Genomic DNA, 17,597 nt, shown 5'->3' with positions numbered 1-17,597 from the left:
GCGGCCACGTTCTCAGGCAGCACGGCCTGTGCGGGTCCCTTTATCGTCCTTAAAGCTTCCTGCCTTAGGGCCCCTGGGGCGTTTGTGGCCTGCCGATGATATGCCAGGCAACAGTGCAGGATGCAGTTGTGGAACAAACCACGTGGCGGGGAGCAGGTGCCCCAGAGCGGCAGGGGGGGGTGACATCAGGCACCGCGGACCTTTGCAGGGCAGCGTTTGCAAGCCGCCGGCGGCCCGTGGGGGCCCCTTTGCACAAGTCCCCGACCACGTAACGAATGGCGCATATATGCACGCCCTTCCTTTTGCCCTTTCCTGTACCGAACCCGTTGGCTGACCGCGTGCGAGCGTTTACCAGACAGCTGGGGCTTGGGAGGGTGGGGCATTTGTCCCCCTGCAGGGAGCCCCCTCGGTGCCAGCAGCTCGGGTCGCCAGTGATGTGTCCTGCCTGTAATGAGTCTCCTCGTGCTCTTGACTTTTCAGGCTGGACTTTGACGACGAAGACGGAGAAGGACCCAGCAAATTTTCCAGGTGAGTTTGCTCTACGCCCCTCGGATTCCAAGAAGCCACAGCCGGCTGCCACCGTACTGGGACACCCAGGGAGGGAGTGGCTGTTGTCGCTGGACAAGCCGTTGCCTGTAGTCGGGCCCCTTGCTTGTCCCTCATCCCGGGCCCGTGTTTGACCTAGTGACAGGCAGCTGGCGGTAGCCCTGCCCGCACGCCGGCCAGATCGTGGAGTCCGGTCACCGGGGCAGGATTGTTGGTCTCTCTTTAAACAACGATTGCCGAGCATTACGGGCTCCTTTTTAAATCTCTTCCTAGAAATATTTTTAAAGTCTATTTTTGAGAACGAGAAAGCACACACGTGTGGGGGAGGGGCAGAGAGAGAGGATCCCAAGCAGGGTCCACGCCGTCAGCACTGAGCCCGATGTGGGTCTTGATCTCACAACCCTGAGATGATGACCTGGGCCGAAACCCAGAGTCGGACGCTTAACGGACTGAACCCAGCCACACAGGCCCCTGGGCCCCTTTTTAAAAGACCTAGAGCTCAGGTTTAGAGAAAAGATTCGGCCTCTCCTAGCACGGACAAGAAGGGGAAGGGAAGGCAGCGGGTGGCCGGGACGCGGCACTGTGAGGTCCTGGGGGCCGTGTTCCTCACCGGGCACGTTGACAGCGTGGTTAACGGGGCTCAGGGGCCGTCCTGAGTGCAGACCGCCTCCCGGAAGGGCGGGGCCGCGGATGCAGGCAGGCGGTCAGCTATCGCGTACAGGAAGGGTAAGGCAGGCGCAGCCCCTCGGCCCGTCCCTCTTTGTCTTTTCTCTTTCCTCTCTTTTTTTGCGTTGTTTTGTGTGCGTTACACTAGGCGGTTTGGCTGTGTGGAGAGAGAGGCACGGATCGCTCGGTCCTCTTGGCGAAAGTGCCTGCCCCATCCCTGATCCTCGCTGTGGAGGGACTTGAAACCCGGCTCCGGGTGACGGGTGCCTTCCTCTGGCGACTGCACTCCACAGTTTATGTTGACGGCCTTGGTGATTTCTTCTAGGTTTTTAGAAGGATGATGTCCGTGAGGAGCCCCAGGCCCACTGACCTCCCCCGTTTGCTGGCCCCCACAGCAGTTATTTTTGGGTACGGTTCTTTTCGCCCACGTCGTGGCTGTGAACTGAGCACATGTCACCCCAAATGGAGAGGAACACACGTCCCGTTACTATTCGGGGCCTCTTGGCGTCTGCACATAGTAAACATACCTCCTGGAGGCACTGTCCTCCCCAACCTGGTCCTCCCGTCCTCAATGTGGCCCCGGGGGAGACCACAGAGAGGAGACGGAGAATACTGTGCTCTCTAATGACCCCGGAGTTTTCTAATTGAAACAAGACGTGAGTTTGAGTCACAGAAGCATGTAGTGTTTTCCCTCGGTGTGGACAGAGCTCCAGCTTGGACGCCCACTTGTTTCTTGGGAAAAGCTTTACATTTAGAAAAAAATTTTTTTAACGTTTATTTATTTTTGAGAGACAGAGAGAGACAGAGCACAACTGGGCGAGGGGCAGAGAGCGAGGGAGACGCAGAATCGGAAGCAGGCTCCAGGCTCCGAGCTGTCAGCACAGAGCCCGACGCAGGGCTCGAACCTACGAACTGGGAGATCATGACCTGAGCCGAAGTCGGACGCTTAACCGACTGAGCCCCCCAGGTGCCCCTAGGGAACAGCTTTAATTGCAGGGAGCGCTTTGTTCCCGAAATGGGAGTAGCCCTTGGACGTAAGGGCACATGGCTCCCTGTCCTGGTCCAGCCTTGGTCCAGCCTGGTCCTCCCTGGCCTTACCCAGCCTCCCTTCGTAAGGAGACAGCGACCCCCTCCCCCGCCCCCCGGGTTTCTCCAGTCAGAATCCCCCTTGAGACGACATGGCACACCGTGTCGAGCTCAGGAGACCGTGATCCCCGGGGCCTCAGGACAGAGAGGAGGAGAGGTACCGAGTGACATTTGCCTGACATTGAGGATCTGAGTCAGGGATGAAATCACAGGGCAGGCTACAAAGAGCTCATTGTATGGAGGCCCATCTTTAAGAACAAACCTTAGATTCTGGGCAGCTATCTCATCAGCCCGCCCGTCCGCAAGTCAGTTTTTCCACAGCCAGAGTTCACAGCGCGGCCTCTGCGGGCCGTGTCCTTCCTTCCACACTTGAGAAACGAGGGGGAAAGACGGGACGTGTTTCAGCAGGAGTCGGGGCCGCACCACTGTGTCACGGGGTGGGGAGTGGTCCACGGACCGGGCAGCCGGCGGGTGCATCCCGGCCGCTCGGAGCTGGGCCAGCCGGCAGAGACCATCCCCAGCCCTCACGCGGCCAGCGGCCAGGGTGCCGTGCGGAGCAGGCTGGAGAGGCCGCTTCGGGTGGCCTCTGGCGGCCGTGTGCGCGGCATGCCTGGGGTCTCTCGGCATCCCGCCCCTCTGCTCACGGTCAGCCGGGAGAAGCCCCCCAGGGAGGCCCTGGAAGAGAGGGTGGCCAGGTGCCGCCCCGCACCCAGTGCAGATTTGTGACTCAGAATCCGGCCAGGGTGCTGAGCCGCGGCTTCCGGCCCCTGATGTTTGCTCAGCCAGCTTTCCCAGGCTTTCTCCAGGGTGGTCCGAAAGTCAAACCCATCATCAGACGTCATGTCTCAGTTTCTTATTTGGGAACTATGGTCACTGTCACATAGAAGGTAAGTCATGGCCATTTTCTTAGAGGGACAGCCAGCTGGTTGGGTAGGAGGATGCGGATTTGCCACAGATGCAGGGTCAGGGGTGAGGCAGGTGCACGAAGCGGGGGCAGGGGCCCGGCTCAGAGGGGGTGGGGTGAGGCCAGGGCCGGGACGGATGAGGACCAAGTCTCCATTCTCAGGACGGAGCCTCCTCGGTCTGAGGTCTGCGGTGTGGAGTGGGCTCTAAGGTTTTCCGCCCCCTTCTCTGTTGGCATCCGTGGGATCCAGCCCGGGTCACCCCAGACTTGTCTTGGGCACGCCGTGTCGCCTCTGCCGGCCCCTGGACAATGAGGGGGCCGGAGGCAGGGCAGGGCGGGCGTGCATTGGAAGAACGGTGCAGGTTCCACGGGCACCTGAGAGCTGATGCGGGCGGGGGGGGGGGGGCCGTGTTCCAACGGTGGGGGTGCAGCCGTGGGAGGGGCTGGCTGCGGCCTGCAGGAGGGGGAGGGGACCGGAGGTGGGCTACGTGCCATTGGGCCCCACACCGTGCCGTGTCTGCATGTGCAGCCGATGGGTGACCGTGACTCGGGCCTCGAGGGCGATAGAGACGGGAGGCCTGAACGTCACAGGAGGCGCGATTTTTGCCAAAGAGGCTAGAGAAGCAGGGGTGCAGAGTGACCTTGCTTCCGGGGCCGGGTCTGGGGAGGACGGCCTCCGTCGAGAGCACGGAGCCTGACCGCACAGCCGCCCCGCGAGTTCCCGTGTCAGTCAGGGACCCGGGGGAACCGATCACGCTCCAGAAAGCGTTTCTGCAAACATGAGTCTCCCCGGCAGCCCGGAGTGGGGCAGGCCCTCTCTCCGGGAGGCCACCGCGAGCCCCGTCTCCACCCCCCGCCTGTGTGGGTGGTCCTGGCCCACCTGGGAGGTGAGCACCTGTCCTGCCCCGGCCCCCAGCAGGGCCTGCAACCCCAAGCCTCCTCCCCACGCCTCTTCCTCCCCCACCCCCGCTGCCGCCCCGTGGTGCATTTTCTGGTGGGTCCGGGGTTCCTTCCCGCGTGCGCCTGCAGCCGGGCTCGGCCACCAGCAGTGGGTGCTGGCTCGAATGTCACTGCAGGAACACCTGACGCCCCGGAGCCGCCATCAACCGTCAGACCTAGACGCGGTGCTCTTCGCGTGATTTGCACGTGTGTGTGTGTGCACACACGTGTGCCCACGCATACTGGTTCATGAAAAGAAAGGAAGGGAAACGTGGCCAAGTCAAACCCTTTTGACGTTCGATTTACAACTTCCCTCCCAACCTTTCATCCCTGCCCCTGCGTGTTATCAACCTGGTTTTCTGCCGTATTCGGACTCACTCTGGACCCCGGCTCTAAACACCCCAGAGACCTTGCCGGCTTTCTCACACCTGTTCTGTGAACCCGGCCACAGTGCGTGGGGCGTCCTGTAAGCCTGGAATCAACCCCCCCTGGAGGCTTTACGAGGCTCTCTCCCCCTTCAACGAATGGGTCTAAGCGACCTTCCTGAGGCCCCACCCCGTCTCTGACGTGTCTTTTTCCTGGGACGCGTAGGGCACCCGGCTGCACTGGTCCCCAGCCACTGCTTCTAGCTGTAGGAGCCTCGCCGAGGAACCTCTAGCATTATCTGAAAGGAAAGCTGTTCGTGAGAGGAAAGTTTCCACTGAGTCTGCCTTTTATCCTTCATCGCACCTGTTCTGATACTTTCCTCGTGATTTCTGTGCGGTATTTACGCTCAAGAGCACGTTTTTGGTTTGGTAGGTGGTGATGATGCTTTAGTTCTCGTCTTTCCCTGTGAATTTGCCACCTGTCTCATTTATACGTATGACGACTAAAACCCCGTTGGTCCGGGGAAAAATCCGTGTGGCAGATGTGTCCTGCAGAGACCTTCCCCGGCGGAGAAAGCGGAGGGCGGTTGGTTCCCAGAACCCTTTGCCTGCGCATCCTTGGGAAGCCGGGCAGTGTGTTTCCAGGTGGGAGGACACTCCTCGCCCTCCTGACGCAGAGGGGGTGGCCAGGAAGGAGGAGGGGTTCCCCTCCACCCGCCGACCTGCCGCCCGGTGTGGGACACATGCATTGGCCCCGGGAGCGCTCTTTACGGCAGGGAGAAGTCCAGCTGAGCCTTCCTGGCTCCAGAGCAAAGACCCAAGGTGGACGTTTCCAGACTTTCCCGACGCTCTACGCCTCGGCGTCCTTGGAGCTCACGACCCAGATAAGCGGGGCAGACCTTGGCAGGGCCACACGGTGACCAGGGCATTGAGTTGGGGGTTCTTGCAGACTCAGCAGTTTGGGGTTGGGATCTGGGTTAAAACGCTTCGGAATGAGATCCGTTTTCCGGGGAGCAGGGTCTCTAACATCAGGCCCACGTGGGCCGGTCTTCCCTTCGTATGAGATGTTTGGTGCCCACGTGATTGACGTGGTTTTGATGTCCTTCTTACCTTGTTCGGCTGCCCCCCTCCTCCGTTTCCGTCCTGCAGAGATGAATTAACCGTGACTTGCGGTGACAGTGCCCGGAGAACAGCGGGACTTTGTGGGGAGCGGGGAGGAAATCATTTCTGGGGTCACATGTAGTCCCGAGCTGTGTCCCTTGGAAGCCGCCGGGCATTTCCTCCCCCATGACGCCTGTCAAGGCAGGGGCGTTCCGGCTCTGGATCCGGGACTGGTGAGTGCACTGGGGAGGCCTGGCTCAGTTCCTGCTAAGTCAGTACCTCTGAGCCATGGGGCCCTCTGCCACAGAGGGTGTGGGGAGGGTCCAATGTGGCTGTTGAGGCCTTGGCGAGCCAGAAGGTGCTATGTACACGGGGAGGCTGTGTGTCCTGCCAGGGACAGGGATGACCAGAGGCTGGGCCTGGCCCCTTCTTGGGAGGGTCGGCCTTCTCAGTCCCCACCTCTCTGTGCTTCATGGGGACCTTATCTTCAGCCTGGACGTGTGGCTGCCTTTCGCCTGGCAGAATCTGCCTTGTATGGCTCCGGGGGGCAGGGCACCTGCCCACTTCCCAGGGAAGGAGTGTCCCTTCCCCTTCTGGAGAAGCCTCAGATGCCAGGGAGGGTTCCCGGCTGGATGTGCCTCTGCGGATCCCCCAGAGGGCCTGGCCAGCCCCAGCCTCATTATGGGGCTGCACAGAGTGGCTTTTCTTAGGCTTCCTCGGCTCTCCAGACGTTCTGCCCTGCTGCCCAGGAAGGGCTGGCCGGGACAGGAAGGGTGTTCCCTGAACGCCCAGCAAGATACAGCCTCCCTTCCTGCTGTCAGGAGGAGGGTGCGCGTCTGCCGTTAGGAGTGCCTTTGGGCAGGAGACGGGAGGGAAGCTCATCCAGGGTTCCCATCAGGAGTGCAGGCTTGGGTGGGCACAGGCTGCATCCTGCATCACAGCTGCTGTCCCTGAGCGGCCAGAGTTCCTGCCCGATGTCGTACCCCCTTTGGCAGCCCCAGGCAGCATTCTCTGCACACCGTCTCCCCACCTGTCTGCTTTGACAAGGTGCAGGCTGGCCTGGGGGGGTAGGGGGTGGGGCGAGGACACCACCCTGAGCAAGCTCACCCAGCCTTTCCCGGAGTCCCGGGGCCAGCACCCCCCCATCCCGCCTCCCGTGACAGGTGCACAGTGCCAGGCCCAGGTGGGGGGGGGGCCTGGGGCCAGGTGCGTCCCATCCCACCTCCCGTGACAGGTGCACGGTGCTGGGCCCAGGTGGGGGGGGGTCCCAGGCCCAGGTGGGGGGTCCCGGGCCCAGGTGGGGGGTCCCGGGCCCAGGTGGCGCTGGGCTGTTACTCTACTTCACCCTAAAGGTAATAATCCCGAGGTGGGAGCGCCCAGCCATCCCTTCTGCTGGGTTTTCTCTGCACGCATCATGGAGACCGATTCCAGCAACCCCTCAACAGTTCTTTTTAACCAATGGGCCATTCGCTGTTTAATAAGCCAGGAGCGCACCTGTCCTATCCTGGGCCGTAGAAACCCTGCCGGGCCTACAGGAGAGGTTTGTCCACGGTCTCGTCCGTCTGTGGCCCTGGGGATGGCGAGGCCACATGGTGCTTCTCCTGTAGGGCCGCAGGAGACACACATCCACGTGGAGCACAGCTCCGAGCAGCGGGCGTGCACCCACGTGCAGATTCAGGCGCGCGCACACGTCGGCTTTGCTTCCCGCGGCTGAGGGATCAGGTCTCCATTCTCTGTGCTTAGTGGAAACTAGTCGGGTGCGTGGGAACAATGACAAGGGCTCAGCACGCCCTTGGAGGTGAGACGGGGCCCTGCGGAAGCCTGTGCCCCACCCCCCGGAGGGCCGCAAGGGGTCTGTGTTTGAAGCGGCAGCCGTTCTGGGTCGGTGTTAGCGGACGCGCCGCTCGGTCCTGTTAGACGGCGACCGCTGGTCTGACGCTTGTCTTTCCCCCGCCCTGTTGTCGTGCTCTCGGGAAGAGAGAACCACAGCGAGATCGAGCGGCGGCGGAGGAACAAGATGACCCAGTACATCACGGAGCTGTCGGACATGGTGCCCACGTGCAGCGCGCTGGCCCGGAAGCCGGACAAGCTGACCATCCTCCGCATGGCCGTGTCGCACATGAAGTCCATGAGGGGCACAGGGAACAAGTCCACAGACGGCGCCTACAAGCCGTCGTTCCTGACGGAGCAGGTACCGTCCGTGGCCCGTCCGTGGGCCCGCGCGTCCCCACGGAGTCACTTGGGGAGGGGACGAAGTCACCGTCACCGGGGTGACACCAGCTGCGTGGGGAAAGGGGTTAAAGGTTGAGGGGTGGGTGGAACCAGGAAGTTGTGCTCCTTTCTTCGCGGCGGTGTTTGTCCATCTCTATCTCCTTTGCTTTTGCGTTTCCCGTAAACCTCGGTGAGGCATCTCTCCGAGAACACCCCGGGCTGAGTGTGCGGACGCGGGACCGTGTCCGTGTAAGCCACGTGCCGCCGTGCCGGCGAGTGGTGGCGATACCATCACGGTGGCAGCCCGGGAGCGGTCGTGGTGGTAATCGCGGCGTCATCACTGCCGGCTGCCAGCTCTCTGCCCGTTTTCGCGCTTCCTCCTCGTTCTAGCCGGGGGAGAGGCCGCTAGCGTTGGTCCCTGCTGTGTAGGCGAGGGCGTCGTGGCTCACAAAGGGTCCGGCCACCACTCAGAGGCAGAGCCGGGGCCTGGCACAGGTTGGCCGGGCCCCAAAGCCGTGCTTTCCACCCGTGACGAAGAGCTCGCACGCGGAGTGGTTGGCGGGATAGTGTTTTACCAAGTTTACAAACCCCTGCGTCCACGGGAAGGCCCGTGTCCCACTCTCAGCCCTGGCCTGTGCACCCGTCAGAGGCAGGTCCTCAAACGCTGCAAGCTTCAGTTTGCTCGACTCTGGAATGAACGGAGGCTTTTTGCGTCCCTGGCCCCGAACGCTTTTGCAGGACACATGGGCCGGTGGGTCTGGAAGGACTTGGTCCAGGGTGGTGGGCGTGGGACAGGCAAGGTGAGGTGGCTGTGGGAGAATGTGGGTGGGACTGAAGCAAGGGAGACTTTGAGGAGCCCGCAGAGCGTGGCCTCAATCCCCAGCAGTGCGGGGCCACGGGGGGGGCCCAGAGCGCACCCGGAGAGCCGGGGACGGGGCGCTTGACAGGAAGAGGTCGTGGGTGTGGGGCCGCGGGGGCGGGAGCGAAAGGCGTGACTAGAGACAGCCGTCTGCTCTGGTGGGGCCGGGCTGTGTCAGGTCAGGGGAGTGAGGTTCCGAAAAAGGACGAGAAAAGGGGCAGACGGGTGACTTCCGCTCTGTGGCCACAGGATCTCACCTGCCCTTTCCTGTCGTCCTGGCGCCTGACCTCGCACGTGTGAGGAGGCTGTGGCCTTGCCATGACCGTGACCCGGAGGACCCAGAGCCTGGCGGTAGGGGCCTGGCCGCCAGCCCCGTCTCCCCTCCGTAGGGTAGCCCCACACGCCAAGGCTCTGCTTCCCACGGGGCCTGGCCGGTAACGGGAGGTGGGAACCCCTGGCAGGTGACGGGGCAGAAACGTGTTACGTGCCCGTGAGCCACCAGGGTAAGAACAACGCTTTCTCTACGAGTCCCTTCAACTCACAACAGTCTTGCCGGGTCCGCCTTTGAAGTTAATCCTCATCCTTAAGTGACTGAGGATGGGGAAGATGAGGAGGGAGGCGGGTACTCTGCTTCCATGAGTCCGGCCCATTCCGTGGTCGATGGTGACAATAGCTGCATCTATGGGGCGCCGACTGTATGCCAAGCCGTTCCTGAGTGTCCACACGCAAGAGCTCATTCAGCGTCACAAAATCCCACCGGAAAAACCCGTGTGGAGAGACGGAGGCTGAGGACGGTACCGTGCCCGGAGGCACACAGCTGCGTGGGTTGAGAGGCACGTCTTTCCCTCCAGAACCCGTGCTCGCCCGCCTTCCTGTTGGTTTAACTGGCGCTCGGAAGCCCGTGACCTTGATTAGGAATCACGTGCTCCCGGAAGACAAAACTGCGGAGGGGTAGACAGAGGGGCCGTGACCAGGGTGAGGCTCCGACCCCTAGACCTTCCCGCAGCCTTCAGCCTCCGCCCCGTCCGCCGGCACACGGGATCCGCTGTTTCGCAGACATCCTGCTCCCCTCTCACGGTCCTACCGGTTGTGAGCTCTTGCGGTCCTGAACGTGAAGGTGTCAACCCATTCTCTGAGCTAAGGAAGCGGCGGGGAGACACAGATCAGCTGAAGGACGAAGCAAGGGAAGTGGACAAAACAAACTTTTTCTTAGAAAATCCCGTATAGTCCGCTTCCGCCCTAGGGTCTCAGGCCGAGGATGTTCAAGTTCTGACCCAGCCAAGAGCTCAGAGCTCCCCAGATTCTGCTCACCAGCAGACCCGCGTTTTCTTTGGGTCCTCGGAGCGCCCTGGGGCTGGGCCCCATGCGTCAGATTCCCGCGTGTGCTGTGGGCGCTTAATCGGTGTTACATTAGGGCGACATCCGAACCGAGGATTCCCAGCAGAAAGTGGCCCTTTGTGGCGGGAGCCTGCTGAGCGCATGGGGTGTTTGGAGGCGCACATGTGGGCGTGGGGCATGTGGGAGAGTTAGCTCCTCAACCCCCAGAGGGGCAGAGCACATTGCATCGGACTTGATGCGAAAATGACACGGGTAGGTAGGCTACACTTGGGCCGCCTTCAGGCAAAGAAGAGACATCTCAACAGAGTTGACTCTGCTCCGTTCACGCCCCTCTTGGGATGATGGCGGGGCTGCCCGCTGCCCGTTCACGGATTCCACGCAGCTTCCTTCCTGCCCGCGCTGACGTCATGAGCCCCGTGAGTCAGCGCGACCCCAGGGCTGGCGCAGCTAACCTTTCTTCTCGCCATAAAGCGATATGGGCAATGCTGTGTGCCCTGCTGCCTCCCGACGCTGCCCGGAGAGTGTCGAGGAGTTCTGGAAGTTCGACGGGTGCCCGAATATGAGGAGATACTCCCGTATCCACCGCCGGCATTGCACTCAGAGTGCAGGAAGGGGAGGAAGTGCACGCCAGCCGTGCGGGAGCGGTGGCTGGGACACTGCCCTCCTCACTGTCCCCTTTCTCTTGCCCTCCCCTCCCTTCCAGCAGCAGCACCTTCTGTACTGAGCCCTGTGCCCCGGGCTCTTCTTGTGCCCCAGCAACAGGACTGCAGCTTGAATATGTAGGTGAGGCGATTCACACCTATGGCAGCCCAGCACATTCTGGTGATCACTCCTTGCTTTCCAGCCCCTGCCCTGGGCAAGAATTTCCTTCTCTCCCTAAGAGAGGGCTGGTTTAGGCAGGGCCAGAAGTCTTTGGAGTAGCTGTATCTCAGAGCTAGGACAAGCTCTGTGCATTTTTAAGCTTATTTTTCAATAAGAAAAAAGCAATCAAAGTTTCTAAAACTGTGTATCCCAGCGAGGGAGCAAAAGTCAAAGGTTGCTGATAGGACAACTTAATGAGGCTGCGTTTGTCAGTGTTCTGTCCTAACCTCGATCTTCTCTTCCCAGGAGCTGAAGCACCTCATCCTGGAAGCAGCCGATGGCTTTCTGTTTGTAGTGGCGGCAGAGACGGGACGGGTCATTTACGTGTCTGACTCCGTCACCCCTGTGCTGAACCAGCCCCAGTCAGAGTGGTTTGGGAGCACCCTGTACGAGCAGGTGCACCCCGACGATGTGGAGAAGCTGAGAGAGCAGCTCTGCACCTCCGAAAACTCCATGACAGGTCAGTGCTGCCCCCTCCTGGAGGCTGTTTGAGTCTGGAGAGGGATGTCTTTCAGTAAACAGATCAGGAAGCTGGAGGTCAGAAAAAGCTGCCTAAAGGTGAAGCTGGAGGTCAGAAAAAGCTGCCTAAAGGTGAGGGGATCTATTTGACTTGGCTTGTGCAATGACTTCATTTACCTTGTAACATTTAAACAATTCGATTTTAATACATAAGGGTTTTTTTTCCCCGTCTCTATATTTTACCTGCAATTAAGGGATGTTGTCACTAGGAGGCGATGTTGCTACATTAGCCAGAACCACATGTTCGTAGGCATTTATTACCTGGGCCTTGCTTAGTTCCCTGCAACGAAGTTCCTTATTGTAACATCTAAATAAAGTCAGTTCTGCTATAACACAACATACGCATTCCTGGAAGTCACCGCGGTATGCAGACTCTGGAGATAAAAGCTGCAGCGGGAAGAGACGGGTTAGGAGCACAACACTCAAGACCGAATCACTGACAGATAAAAACAGGAATAGGAACCTGGTAAAAATGGGAGCATAATTTTGCACATTAAACGGTTAAGAAATTCATAAACGTGAACGTGGCACCAGGCCCTGAGACTGACGTGAAATTTACTCGTACAGGTGGGTCCTGGAAGGGTTGCCACTTGCGTGCTTTTGTGCGAGGACAGTCACGTGATGTTAGAAGTCAAAAGGTGGTCGTGACGGCGGATACAGGTGGCTTGTGACGCGCGACAGCCTGGGGGACCCGGCAGGTGTCTGAAGCGCGTGCGTGTGTGAGCCGCGTGCTTCTGTTCAGCTGGGTGCGCTTCTCTGTGTTCACGCAGCGTTCCTTGTGGACAGAAGCACACATAAGCGCACACAGAGCTCACATCAAACTCGGATTGTTCCCCAGCAGCTCAGTCGCGTTGGAACAAATTTGCATTTTCAGAACAAGCCACTGGGCCGTTGTGTTTGTGTTGCGCTGGGTGGTAGACACGTCTGTGCCCTCAGTTCTCTGCTGCACCGAGAGCCGCAGGGTCTCCGTCTACGTGTGTGTCCTCAGCAGGAGCCTGGTGAATGCGGGGGGGCGGGGGGTGTGAACGCTTTGCCCGTTGTGTCCATTTGCTAGGGCCGCCGTAAAAAATACCAGAGACTGGCGGCTGGCACAGCAGAAATTTATTTTCTCACGTTCTTGCACTCCGGAACACTCCGGAACACTCCGGAAGTCCAAGACCCAGGCCTTGGTAGACTGTGCTTCCCCTGAAGCCTCTCTCACCGGCTTATCCCTGGCACCTGCCCGCCGTGCCCTCACGTGGTCTGCTCTGTGCCCGGGTGCCCCCGATGTCTCTCTTCCTGTGAAGACATTGGTCAGATTAGGGCCCCACTCTCATGACTCTATTTAACATTATCTCCTTAAAGGCCCTGCCTCCACATATAGTCACATTCTGAGGTCCTGGGGGTTAGGGCTCCACCATACTCATTTTGGGGGGACACAGGCCGGCCCCTAACACTTACGGTAAGACTGAGGCGGACGTGGTCAGAAGTAATAGGAGTACAGCTGTTTCTGGACGATACTGGTAATGGTCTCGGTGTTGGTGTCAGTGACATGTAAGAGGGGGGTGGGGAGTTATGGGGACGGGGCCTGTGCTGTGCTCGCCTCCGCGTGGCCTGTAACGGTGACGCCTGGCCGGTCAGGGAGCTCCACGCACAGGCCGAGAAATGATGCTAAAACAGATTCTGCAGTCGCAGCCTCGAGCCAGATCAGAGAGCCCCATACAGCAATTCCAAGGGAGACGCTTTGTAAAGTTCGGCATTCCAGAGGGACTCGAGAAGGACAGTAAATCAACCAGGAAGTGTTGACAGCTGGAGTCACCTTTTCCGGAAAGAGCCGTCTGTCTTTCCCTACTTTCCCTAGGCTTCTGGGTCTGACCACAGGATGTGGCTTTTGGAAACTCAGTCAGGAGCCCCGCCTGGGGCAGATGGCAGAGGGGGTGATGGTCAGGGGGAGGTCAGGCTCTGGCCATGGGTCTAGCTGACTCACCAGACCTGGGTGGACACGTAATAAACCTCGGGGGTGATTTGGGGCCTTTGGCCACTGGGCTGGGGTCTCAAGCCCTCCCGTCCCTTCATTTCCGGCGTGGCGAGCAAAGTCGTGGCCCCCCTGGTGGGGGTCAGCGTGGGAGGGTGAGGGGCAGGGGGCCGGGCAGGTCGCTGGGAGTGGCGAGGGGGGGTGGCGCTCAGCCTGGCCTCTGGGCCTCTCCGTTGCACAGTCCATGCCTCAGCCGTGGGACCCACAGGGTGGGCTTGTGCCACGTGGGGGGCGCTTGGGGGGGGCATTGAACGTGCGCCCTAGGGGGGGGGGCGTGTCGTCACGGGACGGTGGGCCCTCAGTCCCCCTCACTGGACAGTGGGCCCGCCTTCCTCCCAGAGACCTCTGCGCTTACAGAAAAGTGGCTGTGCAGCCAGCCCGGGTTCAAGTGACAGAAAACCAGCCCCGACTGGCTTGAGTGACGCAGGGACTATCGCTGCCGGACGGCAAGGGCCTGCCGGCTTCAGGCGCAGACAGTGATCAGACGCTGGAAACGGAACCACGCTCCTCCCTCGTCGCTCGGGAGTCTGCACTTGCAAATCTGCCTCTTGGCAGAACTCAGTTGTAACCCCAAAATGCATTTGCAGGCAGACGCGGACGTGCACAGAGGGGAGAAAATCTGAGTCGCTGGGGCCCGCGTTTCTGGCTAAGGTCACACGGGATGGTCGCTGCCCTTGCCTCCAGCCCTTTGTGCTGCCCTGGGTGGTTTTGCTCTGGTTTTACGTGTTCGCGTTTTTGTCGGAGATCTTGCTGTCGAAGATGACCCCGGAGCGAAGGCTGATGTGCCGGCCGGGGTCCGCGAGGGCGGGCCGCCGTGTGCCTCACGGGAGAGACCCTCGTGTGTGGGTCAGCTTCTCGCGGGCACGAGTCACGGGGCTGGTGGCCGGCAGTGCAGGGTTACCGAGTCGGCGATACCGAATGAGGGGTCTCGGGGCAGAAACGCACCTGAGACACGGTTCCAAATCCCGGATGATGGCGGTGCTGCGCGCAGAGGCTTTCCAGGAGCTGTTGTCTCGGAGCAGCGGTCCAGTACCCGCTAGTTGGTGTTTGCAGTGACTTCGTAAAAGGTAACTACGCTGGCTGGGCGTGGTTTTCTCCATCTCCCGGCTTCACCTCTGTAGGTACGCCCATACACGAGCAGCCGAGCGTGTTTAATGCGTATGTTTTCGTGAGTCTGGTCGTCCGCACACACCCGGGGATACCATTGCCACCGTCGGGGTACTAAGCACATCGTCACCTCCAGAAATTTCCTGTGTTCCTTTGTGGCTTTTTCCTTTTCCTTCTCTCTCTCTCTTCCTTTCTCTCCTTTTTGTGCTAAGAACACTGGATATGAGCTCTCCCCTCTTAACGCGTTTCAAAGCGCCCACCCCTGGGGGCGACGGGGCGGCTCAGTCTTGAGCATCTGACTCTTGATTTCAGCTCAGGTCATGATCTCACAGTTGTGGGATCAAGCCCCGCGTGGGGCTCTGCGTTGACGGCGCGGAACCTGCTTGGGATTCCGTCTCTCCCCCTCTCGCTCTGGTCCTCCCCGCCCCCCTATAAAATGAACAAATAAAATAGGTCTTTTTAAAGCACGCTCTCTGTATTAGCTGCAGACACGGTGTTAGCCGGCTGACTCCAGAACTCATTCACCCCACGCGATTGAAACGTTGCGCCCGTTACGCCCCAGCTCCCCGTTTCAAGCCGCCCTCGTGTTCTCTGCTTCTGAGTTGACTCCTGTAGATTTCTCACGGAAGGGGAGCCATGCAGTGGTTGTCCTGTGACAAGCTCACGTCACTTAGCATGCTGGCCTCTCAATTCATCCATCGTGCTGCAGATGATAAGATCCCCCCCCCCCCCACCGCCCTTTTCAGGCCGAGTGATACTTCAGGGCGTGTGTACCACCTCTTCTGTGTCCGTCTCTCTGTCGCTGGGCTTTGGGCTTCCTTCTGTATCTTGGCTGCTGTGAATAACGTGGCAGCGAACGTGGTGTGCAGACGCCTCTTTGAGGTCCGGTTTTCAGTTCTTTGGGGTCTGCGCGGGACCCGGGAGGGGGGTTGCTCCTGCGCGGGGCGCATTCTCAGGCGGGCTCTCCTCACGTAACGGAGGTGTGTGTTAGCAGCCGTGGGCCCCGTGGACCGCTCGGCAGAACCAGCAGAATCCGCCTTCTCCGGGCGTCCCCGCAGAGAGCCCAGCACCTGCCCTGCCCACTTCGGGGGGGCCAAGGAGTCTGGGCCTGGGGAGTGAAGCCGGAAGGTCAGGGAGGGGTGATTCCCCGTGGAAATGGGGCGCAGTCGCCACAGGGAGGGAGGTTTGCACCGGCCGGCTGGGAGAGCTGGCCTCCGTGGTGTTAGCGGTGGTCCTTTTGGGGAAGGGCAGGGGCACATCTTGATTGCTGGGGGAATGCTGGCATATTTGCATTCCGGGCTTGAGACGGAGGGGAAGCTTCTGCCAGGTGAGGACCGTGGTAGGGGTCAGATAAAAGTCGGCGGGCGTGGCGGGCGTGCTCCAGAGACACGTACCGAGGACGTCTGAGTGACCTCAGCCGCAGCCCGCTGTGGGGAGGGGGGGAGCTGAGGAGAGGCCCGGGGCTTCCCGGGTGATCCCAGAGCCTCTGAGGGTGACTGAGTCTGCCCCACGGGCCGGGGTTCGGAGGGCAGGCAGCACAGCGAGGAAGCACAGAGGAAGCGCGTCCTTCTCTGCGTCCGTGGCCTTTCCCAACTTCCCCTCCACCCCTGTCCGTGGCCGCTAAGCTCTGGCCGGCCTCGATCCCGGGAGCAGAAGCTGGAGTCGTCTCATCGGTGACCTCAGGCGCTGTGCCGCATAGGAAGTGCCCAGCCGCCCCGCCTGGGACGCGGGTGTGGAAACGGGTAACCCGTGGCCCCGACAGAGCGAGGTTGGCGTGGCCCGTCCCCTCCGTCTGACTCCTTCTTCCTTTGTCCGGAGAATCGGGCCAGCATTTTGGCTCAATACAGGGAAGAGTTGGCAGCGGTTGGGGCAGTGCGGTGGTGGAGATGGATGTGAGCCAAAGCAGAATTATTTCTCCCTCCCTGCTTCCACCCCTGCCCTCCCCACCCTCTCGCCCCTCCCTCCCTTCCCTCCCCCCCCTTTCTTTGTCCGTAAGCTCATGCATTCAGCAGGTACCTGTATGCGTGGGGTTCCCAGCTGCTGGCGAATGAATGGACCCCGTTTCCTAGCTGTTGTGATAATCTGGGGAGAGCGCGGGCCGGGTCGGTCCCTGAGGGCTGTGGCCAGAAAGCCCCTTGTGCACGAGCGCCACGAGTCACAACCAGCTGCGATTAAGCCCCCACCCCCACCCCACGTCTCCCGGGAGCCCCGCTGCGGTCCAGAGATGCTTTCGGCCTTGGCTCACAGGATTTGGCCGGCGCTGGTCTGGGCCCAGATAGCAGCTCGGGAGAGCAGGCCTCCGGGGACCCCTGTTGGGTCATCGACCTCTCCTCGGGTTTGTGTGACATTCAAGACGGTGTGGGCCTGTCAGGGGAGGAGGCATCTGCGGCACGCTGGGCGCGTTGTGCTTTCATGGCAAAATAGTAACGTGGCGGTGAGCTCTCTTATAGCACCTTTTCTTTTCTTTTTTTTTTTAACCCACTTAGTGGTTCTCAACCCGGGCCGAGAACTCATCACCTGGGGACATGGGACAGACATCCCTGGGGACACCCCCGGGATTTGAGGGTGATGGGGGGTTTGGTATGGACCCCGGGTCACAGGTGAGGAGAGAGACGCTTGGAGTCACGGAGAGGTTCTGGGGGCCACACGGCCGGGGCCGAACGGGTGCTGCAAAGCGGAGCTCGTCTGTGAGGGCAGAGCCTTTGTGCCTTTGGGGACATCTGGGTACAAAGAAGCCTCAGAAGGCTGGCCTCGTGTGGCCAGTCCAGACAAAGTGCTCAACACAGGGCTTTGGGGCCCCTGCCCCAGGGGCAGGCGGGCAGCGGTCAGTGGGGCCCCAGACACAGGGGCCTCCGGGGTCCTGCGTGATCTCGTGTAGGCTCTCACGGTGTGGCCTCTGGTCCCGCTGCTTGAGCATCACTTGTGAACTTGTCGGGGAGGCAACTCCGCCAGAACCCAGACCTCCTGAGGCGGGAGCGTGGAGGGCCCGGGAACATGCACTCCCAGTGGCCTTGCTCGCAGTTTAACAAGGCCTGGCTTGGTGCCCGCATCCGGGACGCGACACCACGTCCCCTGGGTTGG

General features: G+C 60.6%; 1 protein-coding gene across 6 annotated transcripts in view; it reads left to right on the top strand.

Annotated features, from left to right (window-relative positions):
• ARNT2 (aryl hydrocarbon receptor nuclear translocator 2) overlaps positions 1-17,597 on the top strand; it is a 151,883-nt gene that overhangs the window by 41,714 nt on the left and 92,572 nt on the right. For all 6 annotated transcript variants that reach the window (XR_007149632.1, XR_007149634.1, XR_007149633.1 and 3 more), the window contains exons 3-5: positions 481-528; positions 7,585-7,798; positions 11,123-11,336. Coding sequence is in view for 3 of the 6 variants with exons in the window: in XM_047846716.1 (XP_047702672.1) it covers positions 481-528; positions 7,585-7,798; positions 11,123-11,336 (476 nt within the window). In the remaining 3 variants the exon portion in view is untranslated. The remainder of the gene's footprint in view (positions 1-480; positions 529-7,584; positions 7,799-11,122; positions 11,337-17,597) is intronic.

Source organism: Prionailurus viverrinus, unplaced genomic scaffold (genome assembly GCF_022837055.1).
Source record: "Prionailurus viverrinus isolate Anna unplaced genomic scaffold, UM_Priviv_1.0 scaffold_40, whole genome shotgun sequence".
Classification (NCBI taxonomy): Eukaryota; Metazoa; Chordata; class Mammalia; order Carnivora; family Felidae; genus Prionailurus; species Prionailurus viverrinus.
The sequence above is the reverse complement of the archived record's forward strand: the minus strand, read 5'-3'. Positions and strand labels throughout refer to the sequence as shown.